Source organism: Danio rerio, chromosome 7 (genome assembly GCF_052040795.2).
Source record: "Danio rerio strain M-AB ecotype USA chromosome 7, GRCz13ab, whole genome shotgun sequence".
NCBI lineage: Eukaryota > Metazoa > Chordata > Actinopteri > Cypriniformes > Danionidae > Danio > Danio rerio.
In genome coordinates, this window is record NC_141027.1 from 37495621 (window position 1) to 37515000 (window position 19380).

Consider the following 19380-nt stretch of genomic DNA (forward strand, 5'->3'; position numbering starts at 1 on the left):
AAATCTATCTAAATCTATCCAATCTATCTGCATTCAATACAAAAATAAAAGCATTAAGAGCAGTAATGCCACCTACAGTATAGTTCTCCAGTGTGGGTGAGAGAGAGAACATAACGTTTTCAGCACACTTCATTTAATCATCACAAAGTCAACAGAAATAAGCTGCGTCCCAAATCGCATACTTATGCACTATTTTACGCCATTTTGTAGTATAAATAGTGTAAGTAGTGTGTTCACACTGAAAACTCTCAAAATAATAAGTGCACTTTAATTACCCGGATGATGCACTCATTCAGCCGCTAAAATGAAGTGTGTAATGATGGACACTTCACGCACTAAACGACCGCAGGTTTGCTTACGTAGCGGAAGGGGCGGAGCGATCGGACGCACGTGTTGAATAACTTTATTTATTTTGGATAGTGAAATCAAAATTCTCCTACGAGAGTGATTATAGCGCCTCCGGATGGTAAATGCGGCAATACTCACGGCAGGTATTACTTGATAATTCAGTCGTTTATTTCACTGATTTGCAACAGTCAAACGTCATCAGGGAAACGGTTTGAATTTCCGCTTAGTAAAAAAACATTAGTGTGCCATTTGGGACAGCACTACATACATATACTATCCTGTTGAGTGTGTAAGTGCATAAGTACATAGTGCATGAGTGCATAGTGTATAGTGTGCCATTTGGGACGCAGCTATAGTATTGTATCATAGAGTTCAGAATAACAGTTCCCCTTCGGTTGGGGAACTTCAGTGCCATGAATGGGATGATTCGGATCAGAAGCCGCTTATCTGGAGAGTATTGAACGGGCCAATGAATGAAATTAATTGGCAGCGTAAGCTTGCGCAGGTGTGCGACATCTGCAATTATCTCAGCATATAAGCACACCTGAAGCCAGCAGACGCCATCCTTTTCGCTTCAGATCCTTTCTGAGTGAGTCGATGAGGGTTCCTCTTGCTGATCAGCACTTCAGAGCGAACGAGTGTGTCTCCCGGTCCAGAGTGGGTCTTCGCGGTGGCAGACGGTCGAGCTGGGTTACTCCCTTGCCTGCGGTTCTTTGGGTCCGGTCCTCCAGAGCGGTGCGTATAGTTGCAACTTTCCTAAAAGAGCAACACAGTCGTGCAGCACGTCCTTTTCAGGATGGCGCTCCGACTGTGCGTTTCTGGATGCGGGGGTTTCCTGTCTCCGGATGATGGACACGATCACTGCATTGCATGTTTGGGGGTCCAGCATGTTAATGCGGTGCTCGCGGGCGGTTCATGTCGTCATTGCGATGCCATGACCGTTGCACAGCTAAGATCGCGGCTAACTTTCGCAAGAGAGCGAGCCACCCCAGTTGCCTCTTGTTCTAAAAAAGCAGCGGGCGCTCGGGCAGATCTGAGGGTTTCAGCGGGAGCTAATCCGCCGCCCATGGGCTCGCGGACCTCTCGCTCCTCACGGCGCTCCATCCAAGCTTCGGGTGGTGAGAGTGATCCGTCTAACCAGATGGTAGCTCTCACACTCGCTGACACCGGAGATCAGATGTCCTCCGCGGCATCGGAGGGTGGGCTTTCACTGTCCGACGAAGATCCGGACCCGCTCGCCCCCTCCGGGCAGGTGAGCGCTGTCAAATCGGATCCTGAAGCGGACATGTTAGCCGTGCTTTCCCGGGCTGCTTCGGCCGTGGGGTTGGAGATGGTTTATCCCCCAGCTCCGCGGCCGGACCGACTAGATGGGTGCTACGTAGAGGACCAGAAGGCGAAGCCTTCGAAGCCTCTCGTCCCCTTCTTCCCGGAAGTGCACAGTAGGCTCACGCAGTCCTGGAGGGCACCTTTCTCTGCCCGTGCTGCGAGTGCCTCCGCCCTCACCGCCCTTGACGGCGGAGCTGCCAGGGGGTATGAGGCGATCCCGTCAGTGGAGCGCGCTATCGCGGTCAATCTTTGTCCGCGCGGCGCCTCTACGTGGCGGGGTTTGCCCCGCCTCCCGTCCAAAGCCTGTAGGTTGTCTGCCTCCCTCGGAGCCAGAGCTTATAAGGCTGCGGGCCAGGCTGCTTCTGCTTTGCACGCGATGGCCACCTACCAGCGCTACCAAGCGCAGGCGCTGGCCGAGCTGCACGAGGGCGGGTCCAACCCAAGCTTATTACATGAGCTGCGCACCGCGACCGACTATGCTCTTCGGACTACTAAGTCCGCCGCGTGTGCGCTGGGGAGGACGATGTCCACACTTGTGGTTCAGGAACGCCACCTCTGGCTAAACCTGGCCGATATGCGCGACGTTGACAAAGTTCGCTTTCTTGACTCGCCCATATCCCAGGCTGGCCTGTTCGGCGACACCGTCGGTGAATTCACCCAGGAATTCAAGGCGGTGAAAGAGCAGTCGGATGCGATGGGCAATGTCATCTATCGGCGTGGCCGTAAGCCCGCTCCGCCCGCCGAGCCATCCACCTCCGCTGTTCCTCGCCGAGGGCGCCCGCCAACGAGTGCTGCCCCGCCCCCGCCTGCGCCTCCGGCGCGGCGTTCACCTCGAAAGCAGGCAGCCCCTCCTGCCCAGGGCGCCGTTAAGTCCGGTAAACGGACCGCGAAGCGTCCCTGAGACAGGCCATCCGGAGAAGAGGAAACTTGCTCTTTCCCCGCTGGAGGGCGGGGCCCCGATAACAACGGTACTTTTCAGTGCCACCAAAACATCAGTAAAAGAGCACTTTTTCCCTTCCCCGGATGTGACTGCACGAGTTCTGCCAGTCCGGGACGCGCTGCCTTCCGGCTCGCAGACTCTACGTGCTTCGCCAGTGGCTCACGAGCGCTGGGGGGACGGTCTCCCTTCCCTCAGCCCTCCAGCCCCCTCTCCGGAGTCAGGGTGCGGAGCCAGAGCGAATCGCTCTCCTCCAGCTTTTCCGCGGGACCCTCGTGCTTCCCGGATCAGCACACCCACTCCGCGCTGCCCCACCGCTGGTACGTCAGCGATTGTAGCGATGACTCCATTAGCGAGGGCTCTGCCTGCCTGGTTAGCGCGGGCCAGCCCCTCACGGTGGCTCATACGCACAATCAGACTCGGTTACGCGATTCAGTTCGCGAAACGGCCCCCCAAGTTTACGGGCGTGTATTTCTCCAGGGTCAACCCCCTGTCCGCCCCTGTCTTGCGAGAGGAGATTGCTGCCCTCCTGGCGAAGGGTGCAATCGAGCCGGTTCCTCCAGCCGAGATGGAGAGTGGGTTTTACAGCCCATACTTCATCGTACCCAAAAAGAGCGGTGGGTCACGGCCAATCCTAGATCTGCGCGTTTTGAACCGCTGTCTGCACAAGCTGCCGTTCAGAATGCTCACGCAGAGGCGCATTCTCCAATGCGTTCCTCCTCGGGATTGGTTTGCAGCCATAGACCTGAAGGACGCGTATTTCCATGTCTCCATTCTTCCACGCCACCGCCAATTTCTGCGGTTTGCGTTCGAGGGTCGAGCGTGGCAGTACAAGGTCCTCCCCTTCGGGCTCTCTCTGTCTCCGCGGGTCTTCACCAAACTCGCGGAGGGTGCCCTAGCGCCCCTTCGGCTCGCGGGCATTCGCATACTCAATTATCTCGACGACTGGCTGATTTTAGCCCACTCGCGGGAGCAATTGATTATGCACAGGGACGAGGTGCTTCGGCATCTCCGCCTACTGGGGCTTCAGGTCAACCGAGAAAAGAGCAAACTCGCCCCCGTGCAGAGGATTTCTTTTCTCGGGATGGAGCTGGACTCGATCACCATGGTAGCGCACCTCTCCGAGGAACGCGCTCGCCTGTTGCTGAACTGTCTGAGGGAGCTCGACAGCAAACTAGTGGTCCCACTGAAGTTCTTTCAGAGGCTCCTGGGGCATATGGCATCCGCAGCCGCCGTCACGCCGCTCGGGTTGCTCCATATGAGACCACTTCAGCACTGGCTTCACGATCGGGTCCCCAGACGCGCATGGCACGCGGGCACACACCGGGTCTCGGTTACTGCGCTGTGTCGCCGCGCCCTCAGCCCTTGGAACGACCCCTCGTTCCTACAGGCCGGTGTGCCTCTAGGACAGGCGTCCAGCCATGTTGTTGTTTCAACAGACGCTTCCAACACGGGTTGGGGGGCCGTGTGTCGCGGGCATGCGGCTGCGGGCCTCTGGGAGGGTGCCCAGCTGCATTGGCATATCAATCGCCTAGAGCTGTTGGCAGTGTTCCTCGCTCTCCACCGCTTTTTACCGGTGCTGGAGCGGCAACACGTGCTGATCAGGACGGACAGTACGGCGGCGGCGGCGTATATCAACCGCATGGGGGGTATGCGCTCTCGCCGCATGTCTCAGCTCGCCCGCCGTCTGCTCCTCTGGAGTCACCCGCGGCTGAATCGCTGCGCGCCATTCACGTCCCAGGCACGCTCAATCGTGCAGCCGATGCGCTCTCACGACAGCTGTTACGCCCTGGAGAATGGAGACTCCACCCCGAGTCTGTTCAGCTGATATGGGCGCGATTCGGGGAGGCCCAGATCGATCTGTTTGCTTCCCCCGAGAACGCTCACTGCCAGTTGTTTTTTTCCCTGACCGAGGGCTCTCTCGGCACGGATGCACTGGCCCACAGCTGGCCTCGGGGCATGCGCAAGTATGAGTTTCCCCCAGTGAGCCTGCTCGCGCAGTTTCTGTGCAAGGTCAGGGAGGACGAGGAACAGGTTCTGCTAGTTGCGCCCCTTTGGCCCAACCGGACCTGGATATCAGAGCTCTCACTCCTCGCGACGGCCCTCCCCTGGCGGATCCCTTTGAGAGAGGACCTACTCTCTCAGGGACAGGGCACCATCTGGCACCCTCGCCCCGATCTTTGGAACCTCCACGTGTGGTCCCTAGACGCGAGGAAGACTTAGGTAACCTACCGACTGCGGTGGTTAATACCATCACTCAGGCTAGAGCCCCCTCCACGAGGCGCGCCTACGCCCTGAAGTGGAGTCTATTCACTGAATGGTGCGTCTCTCGCAGAGAAGACCCCCGAAATTGCCAGATTAGTGTTGTGCTCTCTTTCCTTCAAGAGAAGTTGGACAGCAGGCTGTCGCCCTCCACTCTCAAGGTTTACGTGGCCGCCATCTCCGCTTATCATAGCGCGGTAGCTGGCGGCACCGTGGGAAAGCATAACCTGGTCATCCAGTTCCTTAGGGGTGCTAGGCGAATTAATCCATCTCGCCCCCCTCTCATGCCCTCTTGGGATCTCGCCCTCGTTCTCACGAGTCTGCGATCCGATCCCTTTGAGCCACTCGAATCAGTATCTCTAAGATTCTGTCCCTGAAGACAGCTCTGCTGGTTGCGTTGGCCTCCATCAAGAGGGTCGGGGACCTGGAGGCATTTTCGGTCAGTGACTCATGCCTGGAATTCGGGCCGGATTACTCTCACGTTATCCTGAGACCCCGCCCCGGTTATGTGCCCAAGGTTCCTACCACCCCCTTTAGAGATCAGGTAGTGAACCTGCAAGCGCTGCCCCCGGAGGAGGCAGACCCAGCCCTTTCTTTACTTTGTCCAGTTCGCGCTCTGCGCATTTATGTGGACCGTACTCAGAATTTTAGATCATCTGAGCAGCTCTTTGTCTGTTATGGCGGTCGGCAGCAGGGAAGTGCCGTATCGAAACAAAGATTATCCCACTGGATTGTGGATGCCATTTCACTCGCTTATTCGAGTCGAGGTCAGCCGTGTCCCCCGGGAGTACGTGCACACTCCACTCGGAGCGTTGCATCCTCTTGGGCGCGTGCACGCGGCGTTTCTCTAACAGACATCTGTAGAGCTGCGGGCTGGGCGACACCCAACACATTTGCAAGGTTTTACAATCTGCGAGTGGAGCCGGTTTCCTCAAGGGTATTAGGTAACCTTTGGTGATTGAGGAGACAACTCGGTAGGGTGTTGAAACACGCTTGCTGCGCCATTCTCCCTAACACGGAGGTACGTGCGCCTTTTTTATCTGTCAGTAAAGTTCCCCGTCAGGTGAGCCCTGCAGATTCCTCCGTGGCCCCCAGCACTGACTCAGCGGAGGAGTCACTTGCTGGCCCACTACGTTGTAGGTCTGCCCGCTGGTCAGCCCGCGTTTTGGGTATAGGTGCCTGCTATGCGTGATCCCCACTAGGCGATCCCATATGCTTATTCCGCCACGGTTAAGTCCCCCCCCTGGGCGGACCCGTGTCTTCCCTCTCCGCTAACCACTCTTTGCTATGCGTACTCCCCCTTTTTAGGGCTAGTCCATAGGTAAATTCTGCCATCTATCCCCCCCTTGGGTAACGGATGGCCTCCGCAGCGTCCTCCCTATCGGGATTGCACGCTTCCCAACGTACTGTCGTATTTCCTAGAATTATCTAGATGCTCACGACTTCCCAAAAAAATATATCTAAATCCGTAAAACTTCTGTTGAAGTAGGATAAATTAGGGCCAGGGACACGTTGGAGGACCGCGCCCCCCATGATGTGGGTGCGTCACGCTTGCTTGACTATCTCCTCATCGGGGGTGTTGGTAAGGTGCAGTCATTATGGCGCTTTCCATATTCTCCCATTCATGGCACTGAAGTTCCCCAACCGAAGGGGAACGTTCGAGGTTACAGAAGTAACCCTTCGTTCCCCGAGGAGGGGAACGGAAGTGCCATATTCCGTCGCCATAATGACTGTCCCTTAGCTGTTTGAAAGTCTCTTCAGCTTAAAAGGATGGCGTCTGCTGGCTTCAGGTGTGCTTATATGCTGAGATAATTGCAGATGTCGCACACCTGCGCAAGCTTACGCTGCCAATTAATTTCATTCATTGGCCCGTTCAATACTCTCCAGATAAGCGGCTTCTGATCCGAATCCTCCCATTCATGGCACTTCCGTTCCCCTCCTCGGGGAACGAAGGGTTACTTCTGTAACCTCGAACGTTCTCTTGCAACTTTACAAATAATTTACTTTTTAACACAATTCATACAAAAACTCTGTAAATCATTTATTATTTTATAGAACTTTAAATCGGTTATTAGCCTCGCTTTTTAAATCAATTACCGCATTGTGCTTCTCCCTCGTTTACTTTTTTCCTTGTTTGTAAACAGCAAGTTTAACTTGCCCAATTAAATATTTTACAAGTGACTTTTTATGCTTTACACCACATTATACTTGGGGCCAAGAATGAACATCTCAGAAGAAAAAAATTCCCCAATATTCACAAAAAGACAGAAAGCGAGAGAGAGGGAGAGAGAGAGAGAAATCCTTTGAGAGGCAGTGAAGCCAGGGAAAATTGTTTGTCGACTGCACAACAACAGTCGAATCTCAGCTGTCAACCTCCGCCAGACAGCTCTGAATTCATTTGGGAAGCAGATTAATACTTTATTTTCATTGCAATTGCATTTAAAGATAAATTTAAAGATTTGTTTTACTCAAATGTAGCTTTAGTCACCCTTAATTCACACTTATTTGTCCCCTCCACCTATTAATATAGCTCATAATGCTGGCTGGATCTTGATGTATCCAATGCATGGGTTAACATATGCTAATACAGGGGAAGGGGGAGAAAAAAATGTTTCTTTAGATGAACACATTCTTTCAGTCTGTCCATCAGTGAGGAGGAGTTTTGTTACCCTCTATTTAAAAAACTACATAATATATGGGAATGAACTCTCGGGGGAAATGGTGCGTTGATAAAAGAAATGTGGAAAAAAGAAAAAGAAGTAAATTGCTGGCCTAAATAGATTTTCGGCAAACACCCAGACAAGTTTTGAATAAAAAAAATGTTAGTTTTATGCAATATTTGCTTCATTTCTGTCTAGTGTTTTGCTGTGTTGACTTCATTCTAGTATGTATATGGACAGTTTTGTTCTCATAGTTACAGTGCTCAGCATAACTGATTACACGCCATTTTAAAAATGAATATTTTTCTCCATTTCTCAGTAAATATAGGTAATATATTTTGATGCTTTTAAGCAAAACAGATTTATTAAACAGATATATTTATTAAAATAATATTTTAGTCACCAAAAATATTAAAAAATTGAAAGAAAAAAAATTACAACCTACAGAATTTCCACTAAGTTGTTCGAATTTTTTTTTTTTTTTTTTTTGCTTCTTGTTTTTTCCCTTTTTTTTTATTTGTATTTGATATTTTTCTATAACATATAAATTTGGATGTAATAGTTTTTGGACCATTATTGTGCGTTTTCTTTTTTTTTTTCTTTTTTTTTTTTTAGAAAAGCTGCAGATTTGACTTCAGTACTGACTAATCTAATGTATATGCACAAATATAATATTGTATAGCTTCCTATTATATGCTCACTCAATACAAACCTAACAGATCACTCAGATCTTTAGGATCATTTAAACTAGAAGTTCCAAGAGTTCAGTCAAAGCAGGGTGAATCGGCTTTTAGCCACTACGCCCCTCGCTGCTGGAATCAGCTTCCAGAAATGATCAGATGTTCTCCAACATTAGGCACATTCAAATCAAGACTGAAAACACATCTGTTTAGCTGTGCCTTTACTGAATGAGCACTGTGCTGCGTCCGACAGATAGCACTATCATGTTTTTCTCTTCTTCTTCATTCTTTCATATCACATTTTACCTGTTTTTATGTTTTGTTTTGTTTTTACGCATTTTTATTATTTGTTTTTATTTTTATTTTACTTGTTTCTTTTATTCTTGTTTATGTAAAGCACTTTGAATTGCCATTGTGTATGAAATGTGCTATATAAATAAACTTGCCTTGCCTTGCCTTGCCTTATTAAAAATATGAATTTAAACGATAGATTTGTGAGGAGTGTACTTCTATATTCTGAGCACTGTATGTGGGGCATTTTCATAATTCTATGAAGTAAAAAAAAAAAGCTCTGATATTGTAATTATTTGTTGTATGTGATAGCTTTAATAAAAGCATGCTGAAATTTATGGATAGCATATTTCCTAAAACAAAAACTAAACATGAATTTATGAATAGATATGAAATTAAACATTCATTCATTTGTTCATTCATTCATTCTTTTTTTTTCAGCTTAGTCCCTTTATTAATCAGGGGTCGCCACAGTGAAATAAACTGCCAACTTATCCAGCATATGTTTTATGTAACGGATGCCCTTTCAGCAGCAACCCGTCACTGGGAAACACCCATAAATGTATACATTATAATACAGCTTATATAATACTATCATTTCAAATATATTTAAATTATAAATGAAGTATGACACATAAATGAATAAGTATGGAAGATCTCTCTGTTGCTACATATTTAATTTGATTTAAAAAAAAAATTTTGAGTGAGTTTTATGAATTTTCTAAAGTGTTATTAAAACTACTTCATTTTTATTAATTTACACTACATTTATGTTCTTATAATAATTAATTAATTAATTAATTAATTACTTTTATTTATTTATTTACATGTATTAACTTGACTTTAAATTAACTGACTTTTTAAATGTTTTTAATTATTTATTTAACATAATTTGTATTTATATAAATTTATTTTGTTTATGTTTTATTTAAATTTTTAATTCATAATTTATTTAAATCTTGATCTATTTTTAAATATTTAAATACATTTTTAATTGTATAACTTCATTAAAAAAATGGAAAACAATTGTCTCCCTTTTTAAAAAATTTATTGTATTTAAAATAATTTTTTGTAATGTATTGTTCCTTCCTTATGTACACACACTTCATTGTGCCCCAGCATTAAAGCACAATTTTACAACATTCTGAATGTCAGAAAATTACGGTTGAGAGCTTTGTTTCCTTTGTCTACAGACTTGGTAAGTGCATGTTTCTCCTTGAATATTTTTTTGTGTCATTCTAACTTTTAAAGGTGTTAAAAAAGCCCTCAGTGGAGCTGATCGATAAGGCGTTTGGTCGTTTACTGTGCATTAGCAGCCACATTAGCCTGCAGTGGATTTATGAGGAAGCCCCTATAAATGAGGAGTGAAATCAGCATTGTGGACTGGGTATAAATATCTGTATAATGGCAACATTGTCCTATTGTTGCTGTTGTATAACGGTGCCATTATTGATTGTTTGTGTTTAGTGTGGGTTGGTTTGTCAGCGTGCTCAGGAATCATAAATCTGTAAAAGCATAATCAGGGACATATGACATATAGTATGAGAATAATCAACTATATTAGTCACAATTCTAGGCTTAGTAAGGTTTTTTCATATTTTTAAAACGAGAAAATTTAGCTAAAAAGTATAAAAGTTTAATAAAAAATACAGTTCTAAATGTTCAATTGCAAAAAAAGATTATTGCAATTAGAAATAAATGAAGATTAAAATACTGTATTTATTTGATTCAGACATTACGCCAGCCTTCTTGAACATAAGTTCCTTCAGAAGTTATTATGAATTGATTTGGTGATCTATTATGATCAGTTGTTATTGGTGCTAATTAATAAAGATTTTTATGTTAAACACATATTCTCTACTTAATAAATTGTATAGAAAATGGGATACATTATACATTTAGGATCCTTAGCTGAAAGAAAATAAAAAAATACAACATTTATTTAAGATAAATCAGCTTTAAAAGCAATGTAAGTATTATCAATAAACAAAAAACAAGAATTCTTAAAATTGTAGCAATATTATGCAGTTTCACAATATTTTTGATACAGTTAATTGAGCCTTTGCTTCAATAAAAATAGTATATATATTGCTGCTAATATAATTACATTTAGTTTTAGAATCTTTTTTTAACACAAAAATGTTGTGATTATTCTTTCATTTTAATGAATTATTTTTACAATTTAGAGAGACCCAAATCAATGCAGAATGTTGCATATATATTTAATATACAAATACATTTTAAGTTAAAACCATTCATGTATAATTAAAATTGTATTTGACATGTTTGAAATTTTTACTTGTAAATCATAAATGTCACTTAGTTTCCTCACAAACCACTGCTGTAGAGATGCCACAATATTTATTATTATGTTGAACTGCTTAGTATGACCTCCATGGTTCAATATGTAAATTGAAGTTTTTCAGCATTTACATTTTTTTTTATTTCATTTTTGTGTTTTTCCCATTTCTTTAAAAACTCTCTGATCTGTCTTTGTGCATGTTTAAATTTATGTCCATCTGCAATATTCAATCAGAGAGCTCAAAAGTTTGGGATGTTTTCACATGAAAGGCAAAGTGACGTGTGCCATATGTCATTCATGCCATCATTTTTACCCTGGTTTTGAAAGCGCTCAAGTGCATGTGGGACCAGAAGCCCACAGTGTTTGTTGCTATTTGAGAAGTCCCTCATCTAAACATGTGAATGGGTGTTATGCAAATTAAGTTTTGCTTCTAAACAAACATACTCAGTTTTGGCCAATAATTATGTGCCCAAATTATTCAGGTTATAACTTAGAACTTAAACATTTGAGAGATGATGTGCTGTCTGTATCTTTCTCATTGTGTTTTTATGGTTATCTGCTGAAGTGCTTACAAGATTCACTAAAGAGCAACCCAGCCAAATGCTTACTTCACCAGTACTGCAATCCCCATAATACTTTGTGTCAATGCGGACACTGATTACCCACTACAGCTGATACCAATCTGGACTATGACACACACACACACACACACACACACACACACACACACACACACACACACACACAGCTACAGATAATTTTTACAGCTTATATTTATGTAACCAAAATTGCATTCTTCCATACTCTATAGTGCGCTAAAAACAGTATGTGAGCTAAGTAGTATGTCCAAATTCATAGAATTCAAAAAACAGATTGCGAGAAGTGCCCAGATGACCTAATACTTCTTGCAAGGTTCTGAAGTGCGCATCCGATGGACGCTTTGCTTTCCCATGATGCCCTGCAGGAGAATTTTTTAATGGGAATGAAGCGACGCAACTGACATGAGTAGGTCACATGATCATGACAAAATAGCAGATATAGTACTATTTACACTACTTGCATTCATACTGTATAGAACATACTTTTCTAACGGTAAATTCAAATGCAGTACCTACTGAGTAATAGCCGATTTTGGACGCAGCCTATAGGCGAAAAACCGTTTTGTAAATGTTCAGGGTGCGCCCGCAGCGAAGTTGCAGACAAAAAACTGGAGCGCTAGCATTTAAAGGGAGGGAATGACATCCGATACGGTACAGAGTTTGTTGTTATATTAGATATATGTTATATTGATTACATATTATTTCTATTATTTATATAATGCTTTCAGCATATTATAACAGCTTGTAACACAGTGATAAGCACAGTTATTAGGCAAAATTAATGTTAAAGTGACCGACGTTTGTCTGACAGGCGATACCTATTGAATATTGGATAAGACAAAGTGGCCAAGCATCCAGCCCAAAATATACAAGTGTCTAATTGAAATGTCTTTGGATGACTATAATTTTGTTCTGCGTCGTCATGTGCAAAAAATAATGATCCATGATTACCAGATTCAAAACTTTGTACTGCTAATAATCGAGGTTCTGCCTAGCCAAATACAAGAAGACGGAACTTTATAAGACCTGGGTAATCATCAACAAGCAAAACAACTGCATTCTGACAATGAACCTGTACAGCAGGGTACATGAACTTACATTTTTACATTTCATTCTAAGCATAGTGTCCGCAGTTTAATTAACCATATTTAACTGTTTTTTCTAAAATCATTTCTTCAATCAAAAATGAGTAATGTGTACAATTGTACGTGAACTTACCTGATATGAAATGAGAACTGCAGAAGCCAGCATTTTTAATTAGATCCTCACTCCATTCAGCTCTTCTGATGGCTGTTAGCCAAAGACGTCTGCAGTTGGCATTAAAGCAGTGTGGTGTACGGTAAAATTTAAGTTTTCTATTTTTAGACTTTCGATTTTGCCATCCTACCGCACAACACAACATGTTTGCTATTACAACTGGTCTTCTTTTTTTTTTTTTTTGCAACTGGTATACGCGGTTGAACCTGTGTGACTTCATGTGTGACTTAGGTTGGTAATTCCCCTGTATAAGCACCACATTCACAGTCATTTAAGTTGTGTATATCTGTAAAGTGTGCTGTTTTAGATTCTTGGATTACTGTTTGCTGCCTGCCCTGACCTGAGCCTGTTTTTTGGATTAGGCTTTTGGATCACCCCTTTCTTACTGTTTGCCAAACCATGAGCGTTCTGTACCTTTACACCCCTTTACATTTAAAATAACAGTGTTCTGAGAGTACACTATGAAGAGAGCTCATCTGAAGATCATTAAACGCTGCACTTGACAATTTTTTTTTTTTTAAGCAAATTACATAAAATTTAAACCGCTTTATTTTCAGAGACATTCAATAAATAGTGAAGTGTTTGAAAAGAATAGGATGTAGGATGGGGTAACTTGGAATAAAACACAGTCAGGACTTCTGCTTCTAACTACAGCTCTAGATGTGAAAGTGCAATCACACAAGCTTGCGACACTGCTTGTGAATATTTGTTGAGACGATGGATTTGGGGAAACACCAAAACATGTTCGCAATGACAAAACTTGCGATCTTAGTTGGCTAACAAACTATTTTAAAAAATCATACCAATGCCAAACTTTTGACATGAAATAAAAGTGCACAGAAGATGTGCATGACTGTGTGTCTGACGTGAAGAGCACGGAGTTTGAACTGATCGCCCCGTCACAGCATCTGCAGCATTTGCTCTCTGGCAGAAAGACAAATGCCCAAGTTGAGCTTTCTGTCATTCGAAGAATTTGTGTTCGCCGTAAGTGTTATCCTTCCAGTCTCCTGCTGAACGCTGCCTCTTATTTATTGTAGGCATGTGAAATCCTTTCTCTCACACAGACATTGGTTATATTACACAGAGCATCAGTCATGAAGATGGTTCAGGTCAGGGGGGGTTGTGTTGTGCCGGATGATGAAAAGGACATTTTTAAATCTATCACCATGAAAAAAGAGCATGCTTAAATCACAACATAAACTTAACAAAAGAAAGGCTTCAACAGAACTGTAGATTAGTGGTGAAAATCCTGTTTAAGCCAATTGTGTGTTAGTGTAATTCCTTGAAGGACATGCGGAAAGCAATCCTCTCTCTCTCTCCGTCTATCTCTCTTTGTAAAACCCTCTTTTGAGAATGAGGCGTTTCTGCGAGATAAACCCATGAGCCTGCTCAAGTTTGACTGAACTCATCCTCACTCTCACACAACATATGGCTCAGGTTTTTATGTGGAATGGTCTTATTCCAGATTACAGTTGGATTTGCAGTAAAGTACTTATGCTCATGGGTGTAGTTAAAGAGTCAAATATATGAATGTTCATTTCAGATCTACAGAAATAACCTGAGCTACATAAACTGTTTCTGTTTGATAAATATGCTTTTCATATTTTTTATATTATTTATAAATGTGTTAATCGACCAGAAGTTACGTTTTTTTAATTATACATTTATAACCTTGTGTATCACTGTCATTAATGTTTTTGAAAGGTTCAATAGTAAATAGCACTTAAAGAATGCTGATAGCCAAAAAAAAAAAAAAAAACATCATTATCGTTATTGTATGCATGTTTTATTAAAAGTATGTAAGTGTTAAGATGGGTTTTTTCATAGTATAGTTGGGTTTACAAAGAAGTACATCCTCATTAGTTTAGTTTATGAATATTTATTTTTACATCTTCAAAATTAAAGGTGCAGTATGTAAGTTTGACACCCAGTGGTGGAACTAGGTATTGCATTCCTGGTTCAAAACACACAAACAGAGGTTGCCAGATTGATGACATCAACAGGAGTGTGCCTGACTATTGAGCCTAAAGGCTGATATAAGTCGTTTTATAAATAAAAGCAACGGCACGATAGAAGGATTATTTTTCATACCAAAAGCAGTTTTTGTTCGAGCCAACACCTAAAATTTATGTTTTAGAAATGGCTATTTCTTGCAGCTGATCAACAGAAAACTATGACATTGATGACTTCAGGTACACCTCGTGTGCTTTATTCAGTGGTAAATGCTAAAGATGCGCGTTTGAATGCCATTTTACATGACATTTATTGCCATACTGCTAAAAGCAGCAGCAGATAGTTTTAGAAAATAAAATAAACCATTTGAAATTGAATTTGAGAACTGTGACACAGTGCACGCCAACACATCAGTGATTCAGCATGTACATTTAATATTGTTGAATAGGTTTAATGTGTTATTAATAGATTATAAACGTTACCATTTCATTGAAGTGCCGTAAGTGCACAATTCGGTGCTTCTTAATGGCTTTATTTAAATTTCTGTTTTATTTCATCTGCAAACAGATTGTTCATCACTGCAAATCTCGTCACATAGTTTGTTGTACGTCATGGGTTACGATGTAACCTGCTCACCTAATATTTAATTTTGTAATATTTACATTATTTGCTAATTATTAATAACTACCTCATGTGGAACTCTGAATCTGCATCTCATCACTACTGTCCACTGGAGGTCGCATTTCGGTCATAGACGCATACTGTACTTTGAGAGCCTTTCTGACTAAATGAATGTAATATGCTGTTTTCCACCAAGGCAACCCGGGGTGCTGAAGTTTAATTGGCTAAACTGGCATTTGTCGGGTTAAATGACCAAAACAAAGACAGACGTTCTGGCACGTAATGCACATTTTCAAAACAGAGTATCTGACTTCACCATTGGTTTTAGATAAACAATTGTTCAATTAGCATTTTTCTTAAATATCTGCAGACAGATTATAGTGTTTTTATGCTTTAAAAACTTTTTCATGAGTCAAACACTTACCTACAGCATCTTTAAAAAAGCAAAAGTAACATTGAGCAATATGTATTTCACAGTCCTTGAACCATTAGTAAGTGTATTAACTCAAAGTTGATGTTTTGAACCGACAATACAACTGTATAATAACTTTGTATCAATGCTGTGTTTAGAAAGGAACCATTTACTTAAGCAAGGAATTGAAAGCCTAGCTTTGCTGTGACTATAGTAATGCTTAAAAGCTGTTGTTAAGCAAAAATATACTTAATGTAATAATAAATAATGAAATAAGTGATTATCACACAGTATAATTGCTTCCGGCTGTGATGCATTATTATATTTATGCATTTAAATGTTTAGACTATTTATTTCTGTTTACTGTTTGGATTTCTAAATAATAATTTATGTTCATTAGTTTAATTTCACACTACTATTTTCAAATATTTATGGTAATACATTTATTTCAATTTTTTAATTCTAATTTAAGCATGATATAATTAATAATTATAATCAATTTATGATTCACTATTGATCATTTATAATTCCCATACTTACAACATTAAAACAAGCTCAACTTCATATTGAGCAACATGTATTTCATTATCAATGTAGCAGTTATGAATGTGTGGATCATTACTTTGTCTAAATGTTGTCTACATATGTGGGGGTTTAGTGTACATATGTAGTGGTGTGCGTGTGCAAGTGTTTGTGCGTGCGTGTGTGTGTGTGTGTTGCTGGCAACCGGTGGCCATGCTCAGAGCTGAATCTTTCCCTACAGACACTTAAAGAGTTTGACCCACTGAACTCTACTGCAATGGGACTAATGCAGATTACAATAGGACAAGCACTGAAAGACTAGACCAGCTGTGTGTAGTCTTTCTCTTATTCATCCTCTTGATGTGAGAATCCCATTCCTTAAAATCTTAAATAAGAATGTACAATAGTTTAGAGTATTGCAAAAATTATACAGCGGAGAGAAACTGCAGCAGTGAGTAATTAATAGGCAGTGAGTGTGTGTGTGTGTTATGAGAGTGGGACAAGGAAGGGGGAAAGCAATAACTGGTTAGCATTTTCAAAGAACACTCATTTCAAATAAAATGCTTGCATTCCACTACAACGTCATCTCCTGTAACTTGTTATTTTTTTTAATCAGCTTTAATGGAATTTGATAAAAAAGGACATCTTATTTGGTTCCATAAATGCCTCATAAAACCAGTAGGTTAATGCTTACAACCTGTGAGGTTCACAGTAATGAGATTTTATAATTTCCCTCTAAAACTGGGTCCCTCTGTGCATGTGTGTGTGTGTGTGCGTGTTTGCGACTTTAAAGCTGTGTAATTCATTATGCTTTGTCAGTGGATCGCTCAATGTATTGAATGTATTCTCTCTAAACTAACTGACTAGTATGGCAGAGACAGGCTGAATTACGCCAATAGGCCTCAGGATAGGAAGTTGGACTTGATTTACTACTTTGAATGCTGAGCTGAATCAATGTCCCAGCCCCACAAAACCCAAGCATTCCTCCACTCAAATCATTGTTATAGCCCAGAAAAGGGAGATTATGCAGCCCTAATGGGTTTCACTCGCTCAGCGTGTTTGTGTCAGTCTGAAATCATATTTAAAGCCTGACTTCTTTCTCACACTGTCTGTTTCTTTCACCCTCCTTCTGTTGCTCTTTGTAATATGACGGATCGAAATTAGTTCTGTTCCGACACTTTTCACTTAAAGGGTTAGTTCACCCAAAAATACAAATACCATAAAATCTTATTTTTCAATAGTTCTTAAATGTAATGTACTTAAGTAAAAAAAAGTACTTACTCTTATCTGTTACCTAGTTCTTATTTAGCTCTTATGATTTCTCCCCTTCAAAATAACTTTTTACCTTGTCATATTTAGGAAATGTAGCACAATAAAAAGTAAAATATTTGATCTTTTGAATGTAGTAAAAGAAAAAGTTCTTAAAATAAAAAATTCTGGCCCATGATGTACAGTTATTAATGAAAAGATATTTGGTTGTTGTCCACCAACAATTAAATTTGTCGGTATGTGTTATCTCAGGGAGAAAGGCTTGAAACAGTTTGAGGTTGTTTAAATGATGGCTGTTATTGACTTAAATGCGAAGTATTCTTCAGTTAACAAAATGCAGTTCACACCTGAATATTACACACCGTTTGTTGTACTTTAGAGTATGTGCATTTAATGTGTACTTACTTCTACCTAAGAATATACATTTGAGGTAACTAAACTGGTTAAAGGTGCAGTTGGTGATCTGCCTAAATGCTAACCGGTTAGCATAATTTCTTTCAAATACAATTCCTCCCCTGCCATCCAAAGCCATGCCTCTTGAAATCATGAACGCGCACATTAAAGATGACAGAGACTAGATCATGTTATGATCACCACTAGATGTCATTCGCCAGTTAGAAAACTCTATAGTACTTTATGATACTACAATTCTGAATGAATTAGTATTATATCTAGCATGTTTTCAGTTGTGTAGCAAGCAAAACTAGTCATAATGTGCAATATTTCATCCATGCAAGGATTGCTAGTCTCACTGTCTCACACGGTTTGTCCTAAAGCCACTACTGTAGGCTTAGTGCTTGGCCGGTGGGGTGCAGGAATTACACTTATTACTAAGCCATACTTGCATGCTATTTCAGAATACTCAATGTAGCATGGTCAACAATATAGGAAGCATGTCACAGGCTGTCATTGTTTAAAAATGAACCAATGTGAATATATAACCAACTTCACCTCTGTGAAGCAGGCTAGGCAGAATAGTGTTATTTACTGATGTTTTGTTAAACTAAATAAAAATTGACATTATCTATGTTGTAAAAGTTCCCTTATAAAACAAAAATAGTCACATCAATCGTTCACTGGAGGATTTCAGTGGCTGAACGACATTTCTGTGCATAAAACCCATTTGTAACAACAAAATCTACATCAGCTTTGTGTGACTTAAATAGGTTTAGAACATAGAATTACCTGTCTAAAATAAATACTTTGGGTTTGGTGTCATACTTCCTCCAGCGTGCAAAAGTTACTCCAATATTCATTCAGGTTTTTAAAAAGTTTTGATGAGCATTTGTTTTTACTGCTGTCACTCGTGTCCATGTGACCATGCAAACGTCGGATCTGCATGAACAGAGGTGACCAGTTGTACAAATCTAGATTTGTTGACAGACAATTTGGGCTTCTTGGCCTTTCAGAAATATTGGATTTATCAGCCTGACAAATTAAAATTAGATGAAAATTTTTTACTCTTATGCCTTACCCAGAATATAAAAATACATATTAATACATTTAGATTAATTACTTTTAACCAGCACAACAAAAAAATGTTTCTGAAGACATTCACCTAAGGTTAGGTTTAGGGATTGGTTTAGGCATAGTGACTAAACTCAGTTGTTATTCAATACACTTATTACTAAGTATATAAACTGACAATGATCAGTACATGTTAAGTACATGTGAAACAGGACTGTAAAACAAAGTATTAGCAGATTTATTTAACGTTTCATATGTAAAGTATGTACATGCAGCCAACAGATTAACTTAGAATTTTTTGTTTGTTTTTTATTAATGTTACTTTGTTTCACAAAATAACACGTTTCATAATTAAGTTCTTAGATTTTTAAGATTTCCGCTGGTCTTTAAAAAAAATTTAAAAACAACTAAAAAGATAAATGTATGACTTAGCTGTTTAGAAGAGTATAAATTGTAAGACATTTGACCATACAT

General features: G+C 41.3%; 2 protein-coding genes across 26 annotated transcripts in view; both read left to right on the forward strand.

Moving 5' to 3' along the window:
- Nucleotides 1-2351, forward strand: part of LOC147843130 (uncharacterized) — a 553038-nt gene extending 550687 nt beyond the window's left edge. Inside the window, exons 2-3 of the mRNA XM_087260103.1 lie at nt 733-2304; nt 2336-2351. Coding sequence (XP_087116229.1) covers nt 1145-2304; nt 2336-2351 — 1176 coding nt within the window. The 5' untranslated portion in view covers nt 733-1144. The remainder of the gene's footprint in view (nt 1-732; nt 2305-2335) is intronic.
- sall1a (spalt-like transcription factor 1a) overlaps nt 1-19380 on the forward strand; it is a 411399-nt gene that overhangs the window by 294756 nt on the left and 97263 nt on the right. The gene's annotated exons all lie outside the window — the stretch shown is intronic.